Raw genomic sequence first — 21199 nt, 5'->3', positions numbered from 1 at the left:
TACATGCTGGCCAAAATACAATAAAATTGCTGCCCCCTAGACTTTTCCTAAATTAAAATATCAATATATACAAATTATTATATTTATTTATCATATAAAAATGATTGATTTAATGATCATTTACTACATTGGTTAATTAGTTCAGGAGACTAGTCTATATAGTATAACCTTAAATACACAAAATATTAATTAAACTCATAAAAAAGAAAAAGAAGAAAGAGCTGAGCAATGCAAACTCATCAATGGCTAAACATAGGTACGGAGCTGAAAAAGGCACATTAAATATATGTAGGAAGTGGAAGTTGTTATAATTCAATAAATCATCCCTCAAAACCTTTGTTCCTTCATTCTCACTGCTGCATAAGAACCACAAAGCCAATCAAATAAAGCTCCATATACAACAAAAATGGCTTACTATGGGAACACGATAGGTATAATTCACTAACTTCGAATATTGTTATTGTTTTTTAGTTTTAGTATATGTATGGTAGTTGCGTCAGTTTTGTGATCTTTTATTATTAATCATCATCATGCAATCTGTTTCTTCTATGATTTTTGTTTAACTAGTTCATGTTTTTCTGCACCATTGAATTTCATAAAGTTTTTTTTTTTTTTATTACAAACTTTTTTTTCCAACTTTTCAAAGCTAATGTTACATAAAATTTGATTCTTTTTGTCTATAACTTATGCAGGTGATGATTTCACATCATGGAGTAGTTGTCTAAAGAACTTTGATTTCACTTCATTATGTACTCAAAGAAGCATAGTGGGAATCACAAATCTACTTTTTGTGTTTATGTTCTACACCGTTTTGCTTATTAGTTTCATCAAAAGAAGTTCTTCAAGAAATGGCAATACTAGCCACAGAAGAAAGAACAAGTTCTTCATATTTGTATCAGTTTGTTGTGCTCTTATCAGCATTGGTTTTGTCACAATTGGTCTATGGAATCACATGAGCTTGTTATCTTGCATTTTAAGAGGGATTGTTTGGATCTCTTTATCATTTTCCTTGATTCTTCAGAGACAAAAATGGGTGAAGACTCTCAGCACTTTCTGGTGGATATGTTCTTCTATTTTGGTGTCAATTTTGGATATTGAAATTCTTTTCAAGGATCATGCAATTGAGGTTCTTGATGTGGTGCTTTGGCTTGTGAATTTGTTACTTCTATTATGTGCTTTTCAAAATCTTGGTTTCTTTGTCACACAAAGTGGTGGTAACCAAGGTGATGCAGATTTATCTGAGCCTCTTTTGGATCGAAAAGACGGCGAAAATGCACGAACAGGACTATGCAATGCTTCCATTTTGAGTAAATTGATCTTCTCTTGGATTAACCCTTTGCTCAAATTGGGTTACTCAAAGGCACTATCACTTGAAGACATTCCTTCAGTTGTTCCTGAAGATGAAGCAGATTCTGCATACCAAGTGTTTGTTCTTGCATGGGAGAATCTTTTAAGGGAAAAGAGAAAGAACAATAATAATAGTACCAAGAACTTGGTTCTTTGGTCTCTAGCTAGAGTTTACTTAAAAGAGAATCTTTTGATTGCAGTCTATGCATTGATTAGAACTGTTTGTGTTGTGGTTTCTCCACTTATACTCTATGCTTTTGTGAACTATTCAAATAGAAGTAGCGCTGAGAAAAATCTCAAAGATGGTCTTTCTATATTGGGGTGTTTGATTGTCACAAAGGTGTTTGAAACATTGTCTCAAAGACATTGGTTCTTTAATTCAAGGAGATCAGGTATGAAGATGAGGTCTGCTCTGATGGTGGCAGTGTATCAGAAACAGCTAAGGCTTTCTAGCCCTGCTCGAATGAGGCACTCCGCCGGCGAAATTGTTAATTACATTGCGGTGGATGCATACAGAATGGGAGAGTTTCCTTGGTGGCTTCATGTAACATGGGCCTGTGTATTGCAGCTTATTATGTCTCTTATAGTCTTGTTCGGTGTTGTAGGTCTCGGTGCTCTGCCTGGCCTAATCCCTTTCATAATCTGTGGACTACTCAATGTGCCATTTGCAAAGGTGATACAAAAGTCTCAGTCTCAGTTCATGTTAGCACAAGATGAGCGCTTAAGATCAACTTCAGAGATACTTAACAGCATGAAGATCATCAAGTTACAATCATGGGAGGAAAAATTCAAGAGCTTGGTTGAGTCGCTTCGCGCGAAAGAATTTATATGGTTGTCTAAGACACAGATCATGAAGGGTTATGGCTCAATTCTTTATTGGATGGCTCCTACAATTGTTTCTGCTGTTGTCTTCCTAGGATGTGTTCTGTTCCATAGTGCTCCATTGGATGCAGGGACAATTTTCACAGTTCTTGCAACATTGAGGATCATGTCAGAACCAGTTAGGATGATCCCTGAGGCTCTCTCTGTTCTTATCCAAGTTGTGGTATCTTTTGATCGGCTCAATACCTTTTTGCTTGCTGAAGAGTTAGACAGTAATGAAATTGTAAGGAGTGTTAAGCAAAGTTCAGTTGGTGACAACAATGCTGTAGAAATTGAAGGTGGAAACTTTACTTGGGATCAGGGATCAGTGTCCCCAACTTTAGCTGATGTGAATTTGGAAGTGAAATGGGGGCATAAAGTAGCAGTTGTTGGGCCAGTTGGAGGTGGAAAATCATCTCTCTTGCATGCAATACTTGGAGAGATTCCAAAGATTTCAGGAAATGTGAGTTATTGAACACCACAAGTTCTTGTTCGTTTATTATTATGCCAAATTCATATTTATAACTTCGAGTAAACCACAAATTTTTGGACTATTTTGATTGTTTACCTTATCATTTTAGTATCTTACACAATTTTTCTTATCCTTAAATGTTATTTCATGATAATGCAAAACAGGTTAATGTATATGGCACCATAGCATATGTTTCTCAAATTTCTTGGATCCAAAGTGGGACAGTTAGAGATAACATACTCTTTGGCAAGCCAATGGACAAGAAAAGATATCAGAATACCATTAAGGCCTGTGCCTTGGATAAGGACATCAATGATTTCAGCCATGGTGATCTGACAGAAATCGGTCAGAGAGGGATCAACATGAGTGGAGGACAAAAGCAAAGGATTCAACTAGCTAGAGCAGTGTACAATGATGCTGACATTTATCTCTTTGATGATCCTTTTAGTGCAGTTGATGCCCACACTGCTGCTCATTTATTCAATGTAAGAAAGATTTCACTTTGGATTCTCAATCACAACAAAACTATTTATATTTGAAATAAACTAATGTTTTTTACATTTATGAAATTACAGGAATGTGTCATGACAGCTCTTAGGGAAAAAACAGTCATTCTAGTGACTCATCAAGTGGAGTTTCTCTCAGAAGTTGATAAAATCCTGGTAAAGTATCTCAATTTTGTTGAGATTTCAAGTGCGAATCATTTAATCTCACACTGGTTAAGTTTGACTTAAGTGAATAATATAAATTTGGAACAAAGCATAGGCTATTCATTTTAATGTTTTGGGTCAAGATGTAGCATTTTTGTTAAACTCTTTAGCTTTCTCTTGACCACTTGACACAATTTTGGTGTTATATTCCATTACATATTAGAGACTAATTCATGTCAAATGTCACAAAACATGTTCCAGGTGATGGAGGGAGGGAAAATTACTCAGTCAGGTAGTTATGATGATATCCTAACAGCTGGGACAGCATTCGAACAACTTGTGACTGCTCACAAAGATGCAATAACAGAGTTTGATCGGAACAACCAAAACCAAGGAGGACCTGAAAATAATAAGGCTATGACTCCTCCAGAAGAGTCTCAAGGTTCTAATATCTCTAAAACTCAAAGTGAGGGTGAGATTTCTTTCAAGGGTCAAACTGGCTCACAACTCACACAAGAGGAAGAGACAGAGATTGGTGATCTTGGGTGGAAACCATTTTGGGATTACATTTCCTTCTCCAAGGGGCAACTTATGCTGTGCTTGATGATATTAGGACAATTTGCTTTTGTTGCTTTGCAATCTGCATCAACCTTTTGGCTTGCACTAGCAATTGAGATGCCAAAAGTGACTAGTGCTGTTTTGATTGGAGTTTATGCATTGGTCTCATTTAGCAGTGCTATTTTTGTGTATCTGAGGTCTTTGGTATCTGCACTTCTTGGATTAAAAGCTTCATCAGCCTTCTTCTCTAGTTTCAATAAGGCTATCTTCAGTGCTCCTATGTTGTTCTTTGATTCAACCCCTGTAGGAAGGATTTTAACCCGAGTAAGGCTTTTTTATATTGGAAATAAACTACTCCATCCGTTCAAAAATAACTATCGGATTGGCAAAATTGGTCCATCTAGAAATCAACATATCTGAATAGTTATTATTAGATGGAGGGAGTATATAATATGAATGTTATTCTTTACTCTTTAGGAGTTAATTAATCAATATTCTAACTCATGAAATATAACCTCCTTACTTGCAGGCTTCATCAGATTTGAGTATTCTGGACTTTGACATACCTTATTCCATCACTTTTGTAGCATCTGTAGCTATTGAAATTGTGGTGATCATTGGTATAATGGCTTCAGTCACATGGCAAGTTCTCATAGTTGCAATTCCTGCTACACTAGCATCAAAATATGTTCAGGTTTGTCCACTTTTACTGTGCAACTTGCATTGGACTCCATGTTATTTCATTTTATTATTACTATCTTCAATTAATTTTTTTAATATAAAAGGGATATTATCAAGCCTCTGCAAGAGAAATAATAAGGATCAATGGAACAACCAAAGCACCAGTGATGAATTTTGCAGCTGAGACATCACTTGGAGTGGTTACTGTTAGAGCATTCAACATGGTGGATAGATTTATCAAGAACTACCTAAAGCTTGTGGACACAGATGCATCACTCTTCTTTCATTCTAATGTGACCATGGAATGGTTAATTATAAGGATTGAAACACTTCAAAACTTGACAGTCTTCACTGCAGCCTTGTTACTTATTCTAGTTCCTATGGATTATGTGTCCCCAGGTAATACTAATATTACATAATAAATAAAACAGTTATCATGGTTTATCATTTCAATAGTTTTCGTTGATCAAAGAGAGTAACTAACAAGCTAATACTGGATTGATAATGTTGGATGGTATGTGCAGGGCTTGTGGGACTTTCACTTTCTTATGCATTCACATTGACACAAGCACAAATATTTTGGACAAGATGGTTTTGCAACTTATCAAACTATGTTATCTCTATTGAAAGAATCAAACAATTCATTCACATACCAGCCGAGCCTCCTGCTATTGTGGAGGATAACAGGCCTCCAACTTCATGGCCATGGAAGGGTAGAATTGATCTTCAATCCTTAGAGGTTAAAAAAAACTAATTCAAAACATATTCATATGTTTATCAAATGTACTTATTCACTAATTTATTTACACCGATACTAATATAAAAAATTCAATTCTGATAGCTTGTTTTTTGACATTGATTTCAGATTAGATATCGTCCGAATGCACCAATAGTCCTGAAAGGAATTACTTGCACATTCAAAGAAGGGAGTAGAGTGGGAGTTGTAGGAAGAACAGGAAGTGGAAAAACAACACTTATAAGTGCTCTGTTTCGATTGGTCGAGCCTTCAAGAGGTAACATTATTATTGATGGGATTGACATATGCTCATTGGGGTTGAAGGATTTGAGAATGAAGCTAAGCATTATCCCTCAAGAAGCAACTCTTTTCAAGGGTAGCATTAGAACAAACTTGGACCCCTTAGGCCTTTACTCAGATGATGAAATATGGAAGGTGAACAACTATCTCCAAAAGTTCCAAAAATTAGAAAAGCATTTTCTCTAAAATTTCTTTCAAAACTACCCTTCTATTAAGGGCTAATTTTTTTAATAAAACACATGATGCAAAGATAAATTACAATTTAATTGCTTTAAGGAATCAAATTGCACTTTACAAAAGTTTAGGAGATAAATTGCATGCAATTGAGTGAAGTTCAAGAAAGTACATTGCAATTTACCTCCCAAAATGTTGGATTCTAGGAAATTACTTTTCATTAAGTAAACATTTTGATCAGAAATTTAATATTTATATAGGCTTTAGAGAAGTGTCAACTTAAGGAGGCAATCAGCAAGCTACCAAGTCTCTTGGACTCATCAGGTGAGTTATCTTCAAGAACTTCAACTCAACAACTTTACATTGAAGCAACTTTAAGGAAATTCTGTCCTACCATTAGTTTTTTCCTAACGATATTATGATTAAGTGTCGAATCACTAAGAAGGGTCAATATAATTCTTTGTAGCTAATGCTATATGTTCTTCCTTGTAAAGATCTATTGAAATCTAATTGTGAGTAGTTTTGCAGTGAGTGATGAAGGTGGAAATTGGAGCTTGGGACAGCGGCAACTGTTTTGTCTTGGAAGAGTACTTCTTAAGAGGAACAGAATTCTTGTTCTTGATGAAGCAACTGCATCCATTGATTCTGCTACAGATGCCATTCTACAAAGAATTATTAGAGAAGAATTTGCAGAATGCACTGTAATAACTGTGGCTCACAGAGTTCCAACTGTTATAGACAGTGACATGGTCATGGTCCTATCTTATGGTATGTTAACTGTTATAGATTCTTTTCTATTTGTTCTTATTTAATTATATATTGATGAAAAAATGTACTAAAAAGTGACTCCACCAAATATACTTTTAACAAAATGAATAAGTATTTTAATTTTTTTGAGATAATAAATTTAAATGACTAAAATATCATTTTATTCACTCATCTAAGGGAAACTATTGGAATATGATGATCCTTCAAAGCTTATGGAGACGAACTCATCATTCTCTAAGCTTGTAGCTGAATATTGGGCAAGTTGCAAGAGGAGTTCTTCTCAAATCTAAGAAGGCATCAACCATGAATAATTCCAAGAGGAGTTTTTGCACTTTTGTTATTATTTTTTCACTTTTTGGTCAAGTCCTCTTTTAAAAGAAAAAAGTTAGAGTTGTTATCTAAGAAACTTTATTTAGCAGAAAAAGAGGAATAAAAAATATAATATATCACACATTTGATCAAATATGATTGAATAATAGACATGAGACACTTGTTAGAAGAATAAATTTATGTATGTTCAAAAGGGAGAGACGAAGGTAATAAACCAGAACTAAAATATTATTATGATCGTCTTGAATTTGTTTTTGCAACAATTATATATATATATATATCAGAACTAAAATGAGGACTAGAGCCAACAATTTTTATGATTTGTAGTATTTTTTATTTTAATAGTATGAAATTTCATCCAATAATATAGAATTACTCTCTTTTCTTTTATTGATTACATGCTAGTCAAAATTTAATAAAATTATTGACTTTTTAGACTTTTTTTTTTAAAGTAAGTTATTCAAAAGTTTATTGTATTTCATATATTCAAAAGTCAACAGTCTTATGTTTTAGGTAAAGTTTTCTTTTCTATTTCAAATTTGTAAACATTTTTTTTTTGTCTAGCTAGATAAATCCTAAGAGATCAGACATAACGTTTGAAAAGTAAATCTATCTTAAATTTAATCAAGATCAATTTTAATATTTATCTCTCTCATGAAGTGACTTATAATCATGCAGAAAATAAAGAAATAATATGTGATTTAGACAAAAGAAAGTCAAACAAACATATATATGAAATAATATTGACATAACCAAATACAATTTATATGATATATAAATTTATTGGGAAATATCTACGCCAGCTAAAAGCTTGCTTGCAAACTGGCAAAGTTTAAATTCTAATTTTAAATTGGAACTGCGCAACTTAATTGCATGTGCGTTAATATTCCATGCACGTACTATATATTAATTTTTTAATGAACTTAAAATGTAAAAAGCGAGGGTTATTTTAAAATGGATGGTATTTTTTTAATTATATAAAAATTTATTTTAAATATTTTTTAGAATAAATTACTATTTTTAATTATAAAAGTATAAAATATTGACAAATTTAATCAGAAATGATCGAAAATTAGTTTTGTACTCATGAAAAAATAATTTTTATGTAATAAAAGTATTTAAACATTAATTTTATTTATGTATAAATTTGTCATTATTTCAAATTTTCGTAGATAGAGAAATGACAATTTTTTTTTGTCTTTCAAAAGGTTAAATACAAAGTTAGTTTCATTCATTTATTAATAAATTTGTTAATATTCTAAACTTTTTTTTATAAAAATATTTTATTCTTTTTTTAATATTTTTATATCACTTGCTTATTTTTATTTAATAATTTTTTATTCTTTAAAATTATCAAACCTTCTAATATTTTACAATAAACCAGACTTAGTATTTAAGTATTTTAAATAGTCTATAACAAGTACAAGCTAAATTTAGACCATTAAATTTTATTACAGATTGGGTAAGGCCTAATCTGATCTAATCTATTTTCATTCCCACACTGAAAAAACTTAAAATAAGACATTTGGATTAGTGAGAGGTCAATTGTATAATTATAAATATTAAATTAAATAAAATAATTTTAGTTATTGTTTGTATAACATTATCCAAATTATAATGGTTTATGTGTATCTCCTTTCTGTCAATTGATACGTATCTTACTTTTAGTACTAATACATTGCAACATGTTTTTGCTTTAAACAACTGCATATAAATTGCACTAGCCCGAAAAAATTTAATATTTTCCATAACAAATAAATCGCAATGGAAACAAAAAATTTTAAAAGAAAGTACAAGGAAGTGCTTTTATTTTTTGTTTTTATTTTAACGTCTTCTATTTTAAAATTTTGTAACAATAAAAGAGAAAACGGAATGTGAAAATAGAAAATAGAATTTTATTTTTTTTCACAAAATAAAAAAACAAAAATATTAAAAATAAAAACAAAATATAAAAATGTAAACTGAACCTTACTCTAAATTCTTTAGATCCGCTGCAATTTAAAGATTCTGGGTGGTATTGAATTGATGTATTAGTGCATTGGAAAATTATTGTTTACTTTTTAAGCCTCCATGAAAATTATTGTTTATTAAAAAATTACCAAAAAACAAAAGTTCAACTTTAATATAATAATTCTATATTTACTAAAATTAAAAAATAAAAAATTTCTATTGATAATAATAAAAATTTAACTAATATGTATTCTAAAAACACATGATAAAATTATTAATAATAAAAAATTTTAATTTTTTAATAAATATAAAATAAATGCATTAAAAATTTAATTTTTTTGTCTTTTTAATAAAAAAGTTTTCAATTTATAATCTCCACGTGTATTTTTAGGACGACACAAGAAAACAAAATCCTAATAATAAAACCAGTGTCACGCACACAGTAGACAGTATCATGTTCATAGTCTTCAACAATTAATTGAGTTGAAGAGTTGTTTGAAGCATTAAATAATGCAATAGTTTATTTGTCTTCGTTATGCTACATCTTATTAATAACTTGAAGAATTAATTAATGCAGTCATGTGCGGGCTGCTGTGGGGACTGGTGAGACTCTGATTTTGGACGTTAGTCTTCTTTACCATGTTTTTCATGGGTTTTTTAAAGAGAATTTTTCTTTTATGTTTCGATACTTACTGTTAAATTTTAAAAATATTTATTACAACAAATTTTTATTTTGTATGCTAATAAAGTAATAATTGTTTATAATTTAAGATTATTATTATTAATAAATTTTTCAGATTGTTATTTTAATAAATAGATTATTCTTCGCATACAAGTGTTTCCATACAAATCATATAAATAATTTATATTCACGCGTTTTTCACATTTTTCTCGGTGCCTTTTTTTTCTTCTTCTTCTTTCTCTGTGCCTCCTCTTGATTATTGTTTTGAATCCAAGGCTAAAGTGTGGTTTAATTTAGAAGAAAAAATATAGCATTAGAGAAAACATTTTTCTGCAACAAATTTGGGTGTAATACGAAAATATTTGGATGTATTTTAAGAATTTTTAGGCGTATTTTTATTCTGATAAGTTTTGCATAATTTAAAACTCTTTTTTTTCCTCCTCTTCATCTTCTCCTGCCTCTTCATCTTCTACTGTTCTTTTTCCTCATTTTTCTTATTTCGTTTTCTTATAATTCTTCTTGGAAGAAAAAATCAAACAAAGAAGAAAAAAATACATAATATTGCAAAATCAATAGAAAGAGAAAAGAAAAAAATGCAGCAACAACAACAGTAATAAAAAAACAACGATGAAGATGAAATACGCGAAAAAAAAGGAGGAGAAATGCAAAGAAAAAGGAGAAGAAGAAAAAGGAAGAGGAGAAGGAGAAAGAAAAACGTGAAGAAGAAAAAGTGTCTTTTATAATGGTGAGTGAGAGCGTGCTTTGAAAATAGTTGAGTGACGTGTGTTTTATGACGTTCCAGTGGGTAAATGTAGTTTTTGTTAAATTTGTCCCAACTTGTAAGATTTGTAAACTAAAAAGACTTGTATGTATAACATTACTCGAAAATAAATATATAAAAAATATATTAAAAACTCAATTTTTAAAATAGTTTTGTGAACAATTTTTTTTTCTATCATAATAATCAAAGATCAATTTTAATATTTATATCTCTGAAATGACTTAATCATGCAAAAAATAAAGATATATGTGATTTAGACATGGGAAAGTCAAACAAAGATATATGAAATAGTCTTAACATAACTAAATATAGTTTTTATTAATTTATATGATATATAAATTTATTGGGAAATATCTACACGAGCTAAAAGCTTCATCACATTACTCTAATCGTATCTTCATGGACAATAATAATAAACACTGCATTGCATTAAAATATGGTTTTATTTATTCTTCTGGCGGCAAACGGGCAAAGTCCAAACCCTAATTCTAAATTGGAACTACGCAGCTTGCACGTGCTAACATTCATTGTTAAGATCTTTTTTTATTTTCTTTTATAGAATTCGTTGTTAAGATCTTACTTAAAAGATTATGCACAGATTCATAGAATCTTGGGCATTCCATGCATATGTAGTTTTTTTTTCTCTATATATTTAATCTTTTAATAAACTTAAAATGTAAAAGCGACCGTTATTTTAAAACAGACGACATATTTTCTTTAATTATATATAAAATTTATTTTAAATAATTTTTAGAATAAATTATTTTTTTACTATGAAAATGTAAAATATTAACAAATTTAATCATAAATGATCAAAAACTAATTTTGTATTCATAAAAAATAATTTTTATATAATAAAAATATTCAAATATTAATTTTACTTATATATAAATTTATTAATATTTTAAATTTTTATAAATAAAAAATGTTAAATTTTGTCTTTTACAGTATAAGTATGAAAATAATTTTATGAGTTAAAACTTAAAGTAGTCCTTAAATTTATACTCGAGCCTCAAACTAATTTTTGAAGTTAATAATTATTCAAATTTGTCTCCAAAATTATATAGTAATCCTTAAAATAATTTTCATCTCCTTGTCATTATTGGAAAGGATTGAAACGATGTCGTTTTGTATTTATTAAAAAAAAATCCTCCCCTTCCACAGTTTCCTTTCCCTTTTCCTTTCTACGCTCCCCTTCCCCTTCCCCAACCCAACCCCAATTCCCTTTTTCCTTGCCCTTCCCCTTCTCCTTTTTCAATTTGAGGCACTTCCCCTTCTCTTTCTCCTCCTCCTTTCTCAACTTCTACTACTCTGTTAGTTTTTCGTTATTATTATGACGCTGCACTTGGTGCCTTCTGTTTTTTAGCTGCACCAAGAGTCGTTATCGTCGTCGATCTTAGCTGCCGGAATCGACCGGTGTCTTCTATTGCAATTCGCGACTCTCGACTCCAACAAGTCAGCGTGTCACTGCCGCCGCCTCTCTACTTTTCCTTCTACACCAGCTGTACCACTATGTCGTCGTTCTGCTGTCACAGCTGTTCTCGAACTAAACCGATGCAGCAGTGACAAGAGTAGCAGCAGGGTTTGCCATTCTCAACCTTCCAATGGCAAACCATAGGTTCGATTTCTGTGATCACTTCTTTAGGAGCACATCAACTTTTCTTTCTTTTTAGCTTTTATTAACTGAAAATTGATAAGTAATAAGAATGTTTAGTTAATTCATCTGTGAAAATTGATGGTTGGTTGTGTATGAAAAAAATAAAATGAGATAATGGAGAAATTAATTTTGGGATAAAGGAAGCAGAAAAAATTAAGAGGAGACAAGAGAAGAGGGAGAGGTAGAGAAAGAGATAGAGATGAGACAAAAGTGTATGAGACTAGGTTGGGGAAGGGAGAACGTATGGCGCAGCGCGACACCGTGACAGAAATCGACGAGAAGCAGCAGCAAAGAAAAAGGGGGAGGGAAGGGGTTCAGGTTGGGGAAGGGGAGGGTCGGGTTTTCTTTTTTTTTTTTAATAAATACAAGACGATGTCATTTCAGTTCTTTCTAATGGCAAGGATGGACGGAAATTATTTTAGGAACTACTATGAACTTTGAAGGACAATTTCAGAAACGAATTTGAGTAATTATTAACTTTAGGGATCACTTTGAGACTCGAGTATAATTTTAGAAGCTACTTTAAAATGTAATTTTAATTTTATTCATTTATTAATAAATTTGTTAATATTTCAAAAATTGTTTGTAGAAATAATAGTTATTCTATTTTTAATTTTTTTATATCATTTGTTTGTGTTTTATTTAATAACTTTTTATTTTTTAAAATTATCAAACCTTCTAATATTTTACAACAAAAAATAGTCTATAACAAGTACAAGCTAAATTTAGACCAGTAAATTTTATTGTAGATTGGGCAGAGCTTAATCTAATATGATCTATTAGAGGTCAATATCCTCGATGTTGTAAAATGCATGATTGATGCGAATCTTTGATGAGCTTATTCTTCAATCTTCAATACACTCTTAAATGCTAAAAAGTCAATTTGGTTTCTATTCACTAATCATTTAAGGAGAGGGATGACACGGGGTTAATTTTTTTGTGTATTGAAAAAATCCTGGTATAATACTCAATCATTGAATTTTATGGTATTTTTTAAAATTGTGAAAACAGTACAATACGTTCTCTTTGTCAATTTAAGGATGGTATATTATACCGTTCCCACAATTTAAAAAAAATCATAAAATCTAATGATTGAGTATTACACTAAAATTATACCAATATATAAAAAAATATCTTATGACACGGATTTCTAACAAAAAAATTTCACAATATTAAAAAGATAATATTTAAATTTATTTTATATAACATAATATTTATAATTTTATATATAATATTTTTAATTATTATTTATTAATTTAAAATTATAAAATTATTCTAACAATAATTAATAAATATAAAATAAAATAATTTTAGATTATTTTAACTGAATCTTTATTTTTTTTCAAATATTATTACAAAAATAAAAAGATAACAGGGCTATTAATTTTAGTTTTGCATAAGTATCATGGATTAACTAGTCTTTAAAGAGATTTTTTTGTACTAAATTATTTTTAAAATCTTTGTAAGAATATATTTTTATATTTAATTATTTTTATCAAACTAATATTATTTATTAGTTTTTTGTCATTTATAATTTGTTAGAATTATTTTTATCACCTTTTAAATCTTTAAGATGTATTTTTATTTTGATAATCTAATTACTTAATCTTTTTAATTTTTGTTACTGAAACTAACACATTGTTTGGATCTGTGAAAAATAAAAAGAAAGAAAACTTTCGAACGGAAAATGAATGGAAAACTTGGTTTTACGTCGTTTGGATGGAAGAGAAAAGAGGATGAAAAAGAAAAAAATTGCGTGGGGCCCATTTAATTTTTTTCACCCATGATATGCCAAAAAAACTGGAGAAGAAAAGAGAATCAATAGCAAAATGACTTATATACCCTCCTTTAAGTTGTTTATGATTTTTGTGTATCATTTTATTATATAGTTTTTGACAAAAAAATATAGAGTTAGTTTTTTTTGTTATAGCATTTAAAAATCATTAAACAAGGAAGACAATAAAAAAAATATTTATAAAAATAATATATTAAAATGTTGAACGTTAAATTGAATAACTCATTTTTTTATTTAAAAAAAATAACTTAAATACATTAGTAATGTATAATTTATATATAATATAAAAAGGGTATTAACGTAAATTTACTATATTTTCATTTTCTCTCTTCTTAATTTCTTTCTATCCAAACAAATGAAAAATTTCTTTCTATTTTCTTTCCATTCATTTTCTCTTCATCCAAAAAACATATAAAAAAAATCTACTTTTCCTTCTATTTTCTTTCCTCTTATTTTCTTTCCTCTCATTTTCTTTCTTCTTATTTTCCATCATACATCCAAACACACTCTAAAAGTATTTCTACCATACAAAAAGAATCCATCTCATTCCCCTTCCCATTTCCGTTCCTATCCCTATTCCAATTTTCATGCACATAACGTTTGTAATAATATTACCGAGTGATTTAAACATAAAATAATATTAATATCATTTTAAATGTTTTGAGATAAAAATATAACAATTAAAACGTTAGAAATTAAAATAAGACATTAGAAACCAATACAGTCTTTTATTTATTTATTTTCACTGGGCTACAAAGAATCCCTTTACAAACCGCATGGACCCTACATTCATCTCCATTTTATCCACAACAACCATAGGTGTCTATGCATATGAACTTTTTTTTATTAACCCACACCCACGATTCACGAATGTAAAGAATTTTAACAGCAGACGCAAAATATATATCACATAACAATAAAGTAATTTTTATAATAATTTAATATAGTAAAAACAAATTTAGTAACATAATAAAGATAAATAAATATCATTATTATATACTTCTCACAAATTTTTTGAATTTTAGTCGAGGCACCTACTCCTTGTACATATATCCGTTCCTGTGTACGCGCGATAAGCATGCGTGTGTATATATATATATGAAAGAAAATTAAAGTCAAACATATATCAAACTTAGAGGTTATTAATTATTAGTGGGGTACAGATATTTTTTCTCGAAAATTTAAGTTCATTTATTGAAGCTGAGGTTGAAGTTGTGAAATTGAGAAGTCAATCATTGAGGCTATACTACACAAAATGGCATGCTTTGGAATCACGAGAGGTACAACTCCTACACAAAACAACTTTGTTTGAAGACAGAAGAGTTTGAATTCCTAGTAATATGATTCGAACCAAAAGAATAAACAAAAAAAAAAAAAATGTTTTGTGCTTCTTATATGCATTATGATGTTCTTGAAGACAAGACTCATCATTGGAAAATGATTTTATTCTGAATGGAAATATACAATAGTATTCTTTTATACTGAACATTTATTTTATGTCAAACTTCAATTGCAAAGATAAATGTTATTTCATTCATTGATTTTCTTTATTTTTTTTTCTACTTTGTATATATGCAGATGACTTCTCAGGAACATGTCTTGGAAATTTCAATTGGACTTCAATTTCCACTCAAAGGACTATAATAGACACAACCAACCTAATTTTTCTATGTATTTTCTATATATCTTTGTTCATAAATTTGATAATGAGAATGCCTAGTGGTAGCTCAAGAAAGGGGTGGCTTCATTTAGTTACTTCATTCTGTTGTGCTTTTTTGAGCACTACCTGTTTGATTAATTGCTTCTGGAGTCTCATAGCCAAATCTAATGGTTCCAATCAGCTGAGCTTGATTTACTTTATAAGATCACTGGTTTGGATTTCCTTAACTGTTTCTTTGCTTGTTCAGAAATCCCAATGGACTAAAATTTTAACCACTATTTGGTGGGTGTGTTCATGTGCATTGGTCTCAGCACTAAACATTGAAATTCTAGTTAGAGAGCAAAAGCTTGAGATTTATGATATGATGATATGGCCAGTACATATTCTACTTGTGATCTATGATTTCCATAACCATGGCTACTTTGTTCAACAACAAGTCTCAGATTCTAGTTTATCTGATCCTTTACTAGCTCATAAGGTTGAGCATAATCAAGAAACAGAATTAGGCCATGGCAACATTCTCAATAGAATGACATTCTCTTGGATCAATTTGTTACTGAAATTGGGTTACTCAAAGCCACTAACACTTGAAGACATCCCTTCCCTTGCTTCTGAAGATGAAGCTGAGATTGGTTATCAAAAGTTTGCTCATGAATTGGACTCCCTTTTGAGGGAAAGGAGCAAGAATGATTCTACAAACTTGGTTCTTTGGTCGATCGCGCAAGTTTACTTTAAAGAAAACATATTTATAGCCATTTGTGCGGTTCTCAGGACAATTTGTGCTGTAGCTTCTCCTTTACTTGTCTATTCCTTTGTGAAATACTCCAATTCCATTGAGCAAGACTTGAAATGGGGACTAACCATAGTGGCATGTCTAGTACTCGCCAAGGTGGTTGAGTCTATGTCTCAGAGGCATTGGTTTTTCAACTCAAGGAGGTCAGGGATGAAAATGAGATCAACTTTAATGGCAGCAGTATATCAGAAGCAGTTAAAGCTTTCTGTTTGGGGTAGGAGAAGGCATTCAACTGGTGAGATAGTGAATTATATCGCGGTTGATGCATATCGAATGGGAGAGTTTCCATGGTGGTTTCATATAGCCTGGAGTTCTGCATTGCAAGTTTTTCTGGCTGTTTGTGTTCTTTTTGGTGTTGTTGGTCTTGGTGCACTTCCTGGTTTAGTCCCTCTTCTCATTTGTGGAATCATCAATGTTCCATTTGCAAAGATCCTACAAAGATGTCGTTCTGAGTTTATGGTTGTACAGGATGAGCGTCTGAGATCAACTTCAGAGATTCTAAGTAGCATGAAAATCATAAAGTTACAATCATGGGAGGAAAAGTTCAAGAAACTAGTTGAATCGCTTCGCGCTAGAGAGTTCAAATGCTTGACTAAGGCACAGTTAATGAGAGCTTTTGGGGCATTCATTTATTGGATGTCTCCTACCATAATCTCTTCTGTTATCTTCATGGGGTGTGTTCTTTTCCAAAGTGCACCTTTGAATGCTGAAACCATCTTCACAATTCTTGCAGTATTGAAAAGCATGGGAGAACCTGTTAATCTGATTCCAGAGGCACTATCTGTTCTTATCCAAGTCAAAGTCTCCTTCGATCGCCTCAACGCATTTTTGCTGGATGATGAGATAAAAGTTGATGATGGTAGAAGAAATGCAACACTGAGTTCTTGTAACAGTGTTGAAATTATTGCAGGAAATTTCACCTGGAATGAGGAATCATTGCATCCAACTCTGAGAGATGTGAATCTAGATATAAAATGGGGTCAGAAAATAGCAGTTTGTGGACCAGTTGGAGCTGGAAAATCAGCTCTCTTATATGCAATTCTTGGAGAGATACCAAAAGTTTCAGGAACAGTAAGTTATATATTGATGATTAAACTTTAGTTTATAAACATATTACTTGAATTTCAACAATATTATAAATTTTTTTCTTATACTTTGCTTGTGATAATGGAAAAACAGGTTAGTGTGGGTGGAACTTTTGCATATGTTTCCCAAATTCCTTGGATCCAAAGTGGTACCATTCGCGATAATATCCTCTATGGAAAGCCTATGGAGAAAACCAGATATGAATATAGCATTAAGGTATGTGCCTTGGATAAGGATATTGATGGATTCAGCCATGGTGATCTCACAGAAATCGGTCAGCGGGGGATCAACATGAGTGGAGGACAAAAGCAAAGGATTCAACTCGCTCGAGCCGTCTATAGTGATGCAGATATCTATCTCCTTGATGACCCTTTTAGTGCTGTAGATGCTCATACTGCTTCCATTCTGTTCAATGTAACTTACTAACTTCAACCGCCTTTTATAATCTATAAAGAGCATGAACAAGTGGTTTATATTCCAAGACATGTTTCTAATTCTTGTTGTGCAATTTCAGGATTGTGTGAAGACTGCTTTAAGAAGCAAAACTGTTATTCTAGTGACTCATCAAGTTGAATTTCTCTCAGAAGTTGATCAGATTCTGGTATTGTATCCCATTGGCAAATTTGATATCTTGGTTTTCTATCTCATAAATATGAAAATATATTTATATCACTCTAGGTGATGGAGAGAGGAGAAATAACTCAATCAGGAAGTTATAAAGATCTTTTGATTGCTGGAACAGCCTTTGAACAACTATTGAATGCTCACAGAGATGCAATCACAGGGATGAAGAAAAGGAATGAGAAGGAGAGAGTTCTTGAAAATATAGTTGCAGTTCATCAAGAGGATTCACATGGTTTGAATCTTGCAAACCGTGGAAGTGAAGCTGACATTTCCTCCAAAGTTCAACTTACACAAGAGGAAGAAAAGGAGATTGGTGATATTGGATGGAAGACATTCTGTGATTACATTTTATTCCCTAAGGGATCATGGCTTCTATGCTGTTGCATATTAGCACAATTCTCTTTTGTTGGTCTGCAAGCTGCATCAACTTTTTGGCTTGCACTAGCAATTGAGATACCAAAAGTAACAAGTAGCATATTGATTGGAGTTTATGCTGTGATTTCCTTTTTAAGTGTTGTATTTTCATATCTAAGGTCTTTCTTTGGTGCACGCCTTGGTTTGAAAGCTTCTAAGGCTTTCTTCTCTGCTTTCAATGATGCCATCTTTGGTGCTCCTATGTTGTTCTTTGACTCAACACCTGTAGGGAGGATTCTAACCAGAGTAAGATTCATTATTCTTTTCCAGATTGAAATGATCCCATTATTTATTCCACAAATTAATGCCAATATGTTTATCTTTCATGCAGGCTTCATCAGATTTTAGTATTTTGGATTTCGATATGGCTTTCGCAACCTTCTTTGTAATAGGCGAGATAATTGAACTTTCAACAATGATTGGGATCATGGTTTCAGTCACATGGCAAGTTCTCATTGTTGCCATTCTTGCCCTGGCGGCTTCAAAATATCTTCAGGTTTGTCAAGTTTTCTCTTGTCTCATGCTCAAATGGAGGCAACATTGTTTCTTTCTTAATGTTATATTCTTTTTTTTTTCTTCTGTTTTGGTTACAAGGGTTATTATCAAGTTTCTGCAAGGGAACTTATGAGAATCAATGGAACTACAAAAGCTCCTCTTATGAATTTTACAGCTGAGACATCACTTGGTGTGATTACTATAAGGGCTACCAAGATGATGGACAGATTTTTCAAAAGCTACCTTAAACTTGTTGACACAGATGCCACACTGTTCTTTCATTCTAATGCTGCCACAGAATGGTTAATTTTAAGGATTGAAGCCTTACAGAACTTGACACTCTTCACTGCAGCTTTGTTGCTTATTTTACTTCCAAAGGGATATGTGGCCCCTGGTATTGTTAGATACGAAAAATCAACTTCTCATGTTAATATTGTTGATAACATTTTTAGATATAAAACATCATATTATTATGTCAACATTATGCTTGATTCATTTCAGGTCTTGTCGGAGTTTCGCTATCTTATGCATTTTCATTGACAGCCACCCAAGTTTTTCTGACCAAGTGCTTCTGCAACTTATCAAACTATTTGATCTCTCTTGAAAGAATCAAGCAATTTATTAACCTACCATCCGAGCCTAGTGCAATTGTGGAGGACTTAAGGCCACCATCTTCTTGGCCGTCGAGGGGTCGGATTGATCTCCAATCTCTGGAGGTAACAATCTGGCCTATTATATGAATTAAGATTCACAACAATGAATTCAATAGTGATTATGTCTCCATTAATTTCAGATTAGATATCGTCCAAATGCTCCATTAGTCCTTAAGGGCATATCTTGTACATTTAAAGAAGGGAGTAGAGTGGGAGTGGTAGGAAGAACTGGAAGTGGAAAAACTACACTTATAAGCGCTTTATTCCGCTTAGTTGAGCCTGCAGGAGGTGATATTCTTATAGATGGGATCAACATATGCTCAATAGGGCTGAAAGATTTGAGAATGAAGCTAAGCATCATTCCTCAAGAACCAACACTTTTCAAGGGCAGCATTAGAACAAACTTGGACCCTTTAGGTCTCTACACTGATCATGAAATATGGAAGGTATGTGAAGTGGGTCTGTGATTGCAAAACTAGATGCAATAAAAGGGTTTTTTTCTAAGAAAAATTCATGGCAATTTATTTGTACAGGCTCTAGAGAAATGTCAGCTTAAGGAAACAATTAGTTGTCTACCAAATCTCTTGGACTCTTCTGGTGAGTTAAATCTGTGAACTTTTTAGCTTACAATATGAAATGGAGGTAGCAGCCACCAAATATTACATCAGCATTCACTAGTAATATTTTTCAAATGAAAATATTGTTGATTTATATCATTCAAGATTTGACAAATATTTGCATTGCATCCATTGCTTCATTTGACTGAAATAGTCTAAACTAAATTTACCAATTTTAACAGTGAGTGATGAAGGTGAAAACTGGAGTGTAGGGCAGCGCCAACTGTTTTGTCTAGGAAGAGTACTTCTTAAGAGGAACAAAATTCTTGTGCTGGATGAAGCTACTGCCTCCATTGATTCCACCACGGACGCCATTTTACAACGAGTTATCAGAGAAGAATTCTCAGAATGCACAGTTATAACGGTGGCGCACAGAGTTCCAACTGTAATAGATAGTGACATGGTCATGGTCCTGTCTTATGGTAAGTTCTTATAGTTGTTACAATCATTATTTATGGTATGTTACTTTTCCCGGTTCTTCTTCCTTATGTGTGATCTGGTCATTGTAGGGAAACTGATCGAATATGATGAGCCTTCAAGGCTTATGGAGAGAGATTCTTCATTCTATAAGCTGGTGTCAGAATATTGGTCCAACTGTAATAGGAATATTCTCCAAAATGACTAATACTGAAAAGAAGGATTTGTCTTTGTCTATGCAGGGAAAAATATAAACAGGTTCTTTAAGAATCAAGGGGAATATGCTATTTTTGTGGCTATGATGATTTTTTTTACATTAACTTTTAATATTATATGGATGGCTTCTAACTTGGTAAAATTATAATGAATAAATTAGGAGATGGTCCAATAATACTCGTAATTTTACTGTATAAATTTAGTGGAAAAAATATGGACTTATTTGTGATAAACATAGATTTGGTAAAATTAATTTATTATATATATATAAGTAAATATCAAATTTAAATAAAAAAGTAATCAATTTTCTCTATTTTTTATATTAATAAAAAAATTGGTATTAATTTTGTTTGCTTTGCTTTATTAGTACCAAAAAAATATATAATTAATTCAAATATTTCAACAAAATTATTAACAAAAGTAAATATCAAATTTAAAAGTCTTTTTTACAAATGGTGTAATTTGTATAGGAAGAATAGTAA

At 31.4% G+C, this 21199-nt stretch overlaps 2 protein-coding genes across 2 annotated transcripts; both read left to right on the top strand.

Annotated features, from left to right (window-relative positions):
* The first annotated feature begins 200 nt into the window (after window positions 1-200).
* Window positions 201-7111, top strand: LOC130948466 (ABC transporter C family member 8-like). The gene is made up of 12 exons (XM_057877210.1): window positions 201-431; window positions 693-2671; window positions 2845-3165; window positions 3256-3342; window positions 3592-4212; window positions 4418-4582; window positions 4674-4968; window positions 5094-5308; window positions 5435-5740; window positions 6040-6103; window positions 6308-6547; window positions 6725-7111. Exons 1-12 carry the CDS (start codon window positions 407-409, stop codon window positions 6835-6837), a joined length of 4431 nt encoding a protein of 1476 aa, XP_057733193.1. The 5' UTR covers window positions 201-406; the 3' UTR covers window positions 6838-7111.
* A 7820-nt stretch (window positions 7112-14931) lies between these two features.
* Window positions 14932-20850, top strand: LOC130951697 (ABC transporter C family member 8-like). The gene is made up of 12 exons (XM_057880403.1): window positions 14932-15022; window positions 15321-17266; window positions 17375-17695; window positions 17796-17882; window positions 17960-18565; window positions 18651-18815; window positions 18914-19208; window positions 19316-19530; window positions 19608-19913; window positions 20001-20064; window positions 20267-20506; window positions 20594-20850. The coding sequence occupies exons 1-12, from the start codon at window positions 14998-15000 to the stop codon at window positions 20707-20709; spliced, it is 4386 nt and encodes a 1461-aa protein (XP_057736386.1). The 5' UTR covers window positions 14932-14997; the 3' UTR covers window positions 20710-20850.
* The last annotated feature ends 349 nt before the right edge of the window (window positions 20851-21199 follow it).

Source organism: Arachis stenosperma, chromosome 9 (genome assembly GCF_014773155.1).
Source record: "Arachis stenosperma cultivar V10309 chromosome 9, arast.V10309.gnm1.PFL2, whole genome shotgun sequence".
In the NCBI taxonomy this organism is placed as follows: Eukaryota; Viridiplantae; Streptophyta; class Magnoliopsida; order Fabales; family Fabaceae; genus Arachis; species Arachis stenosperma.
The sequence above is the reverse complement of the archived record's forward strand: the minus strand, read 5'-3'. Positions and strand labels throughout refer to the sequence as shown.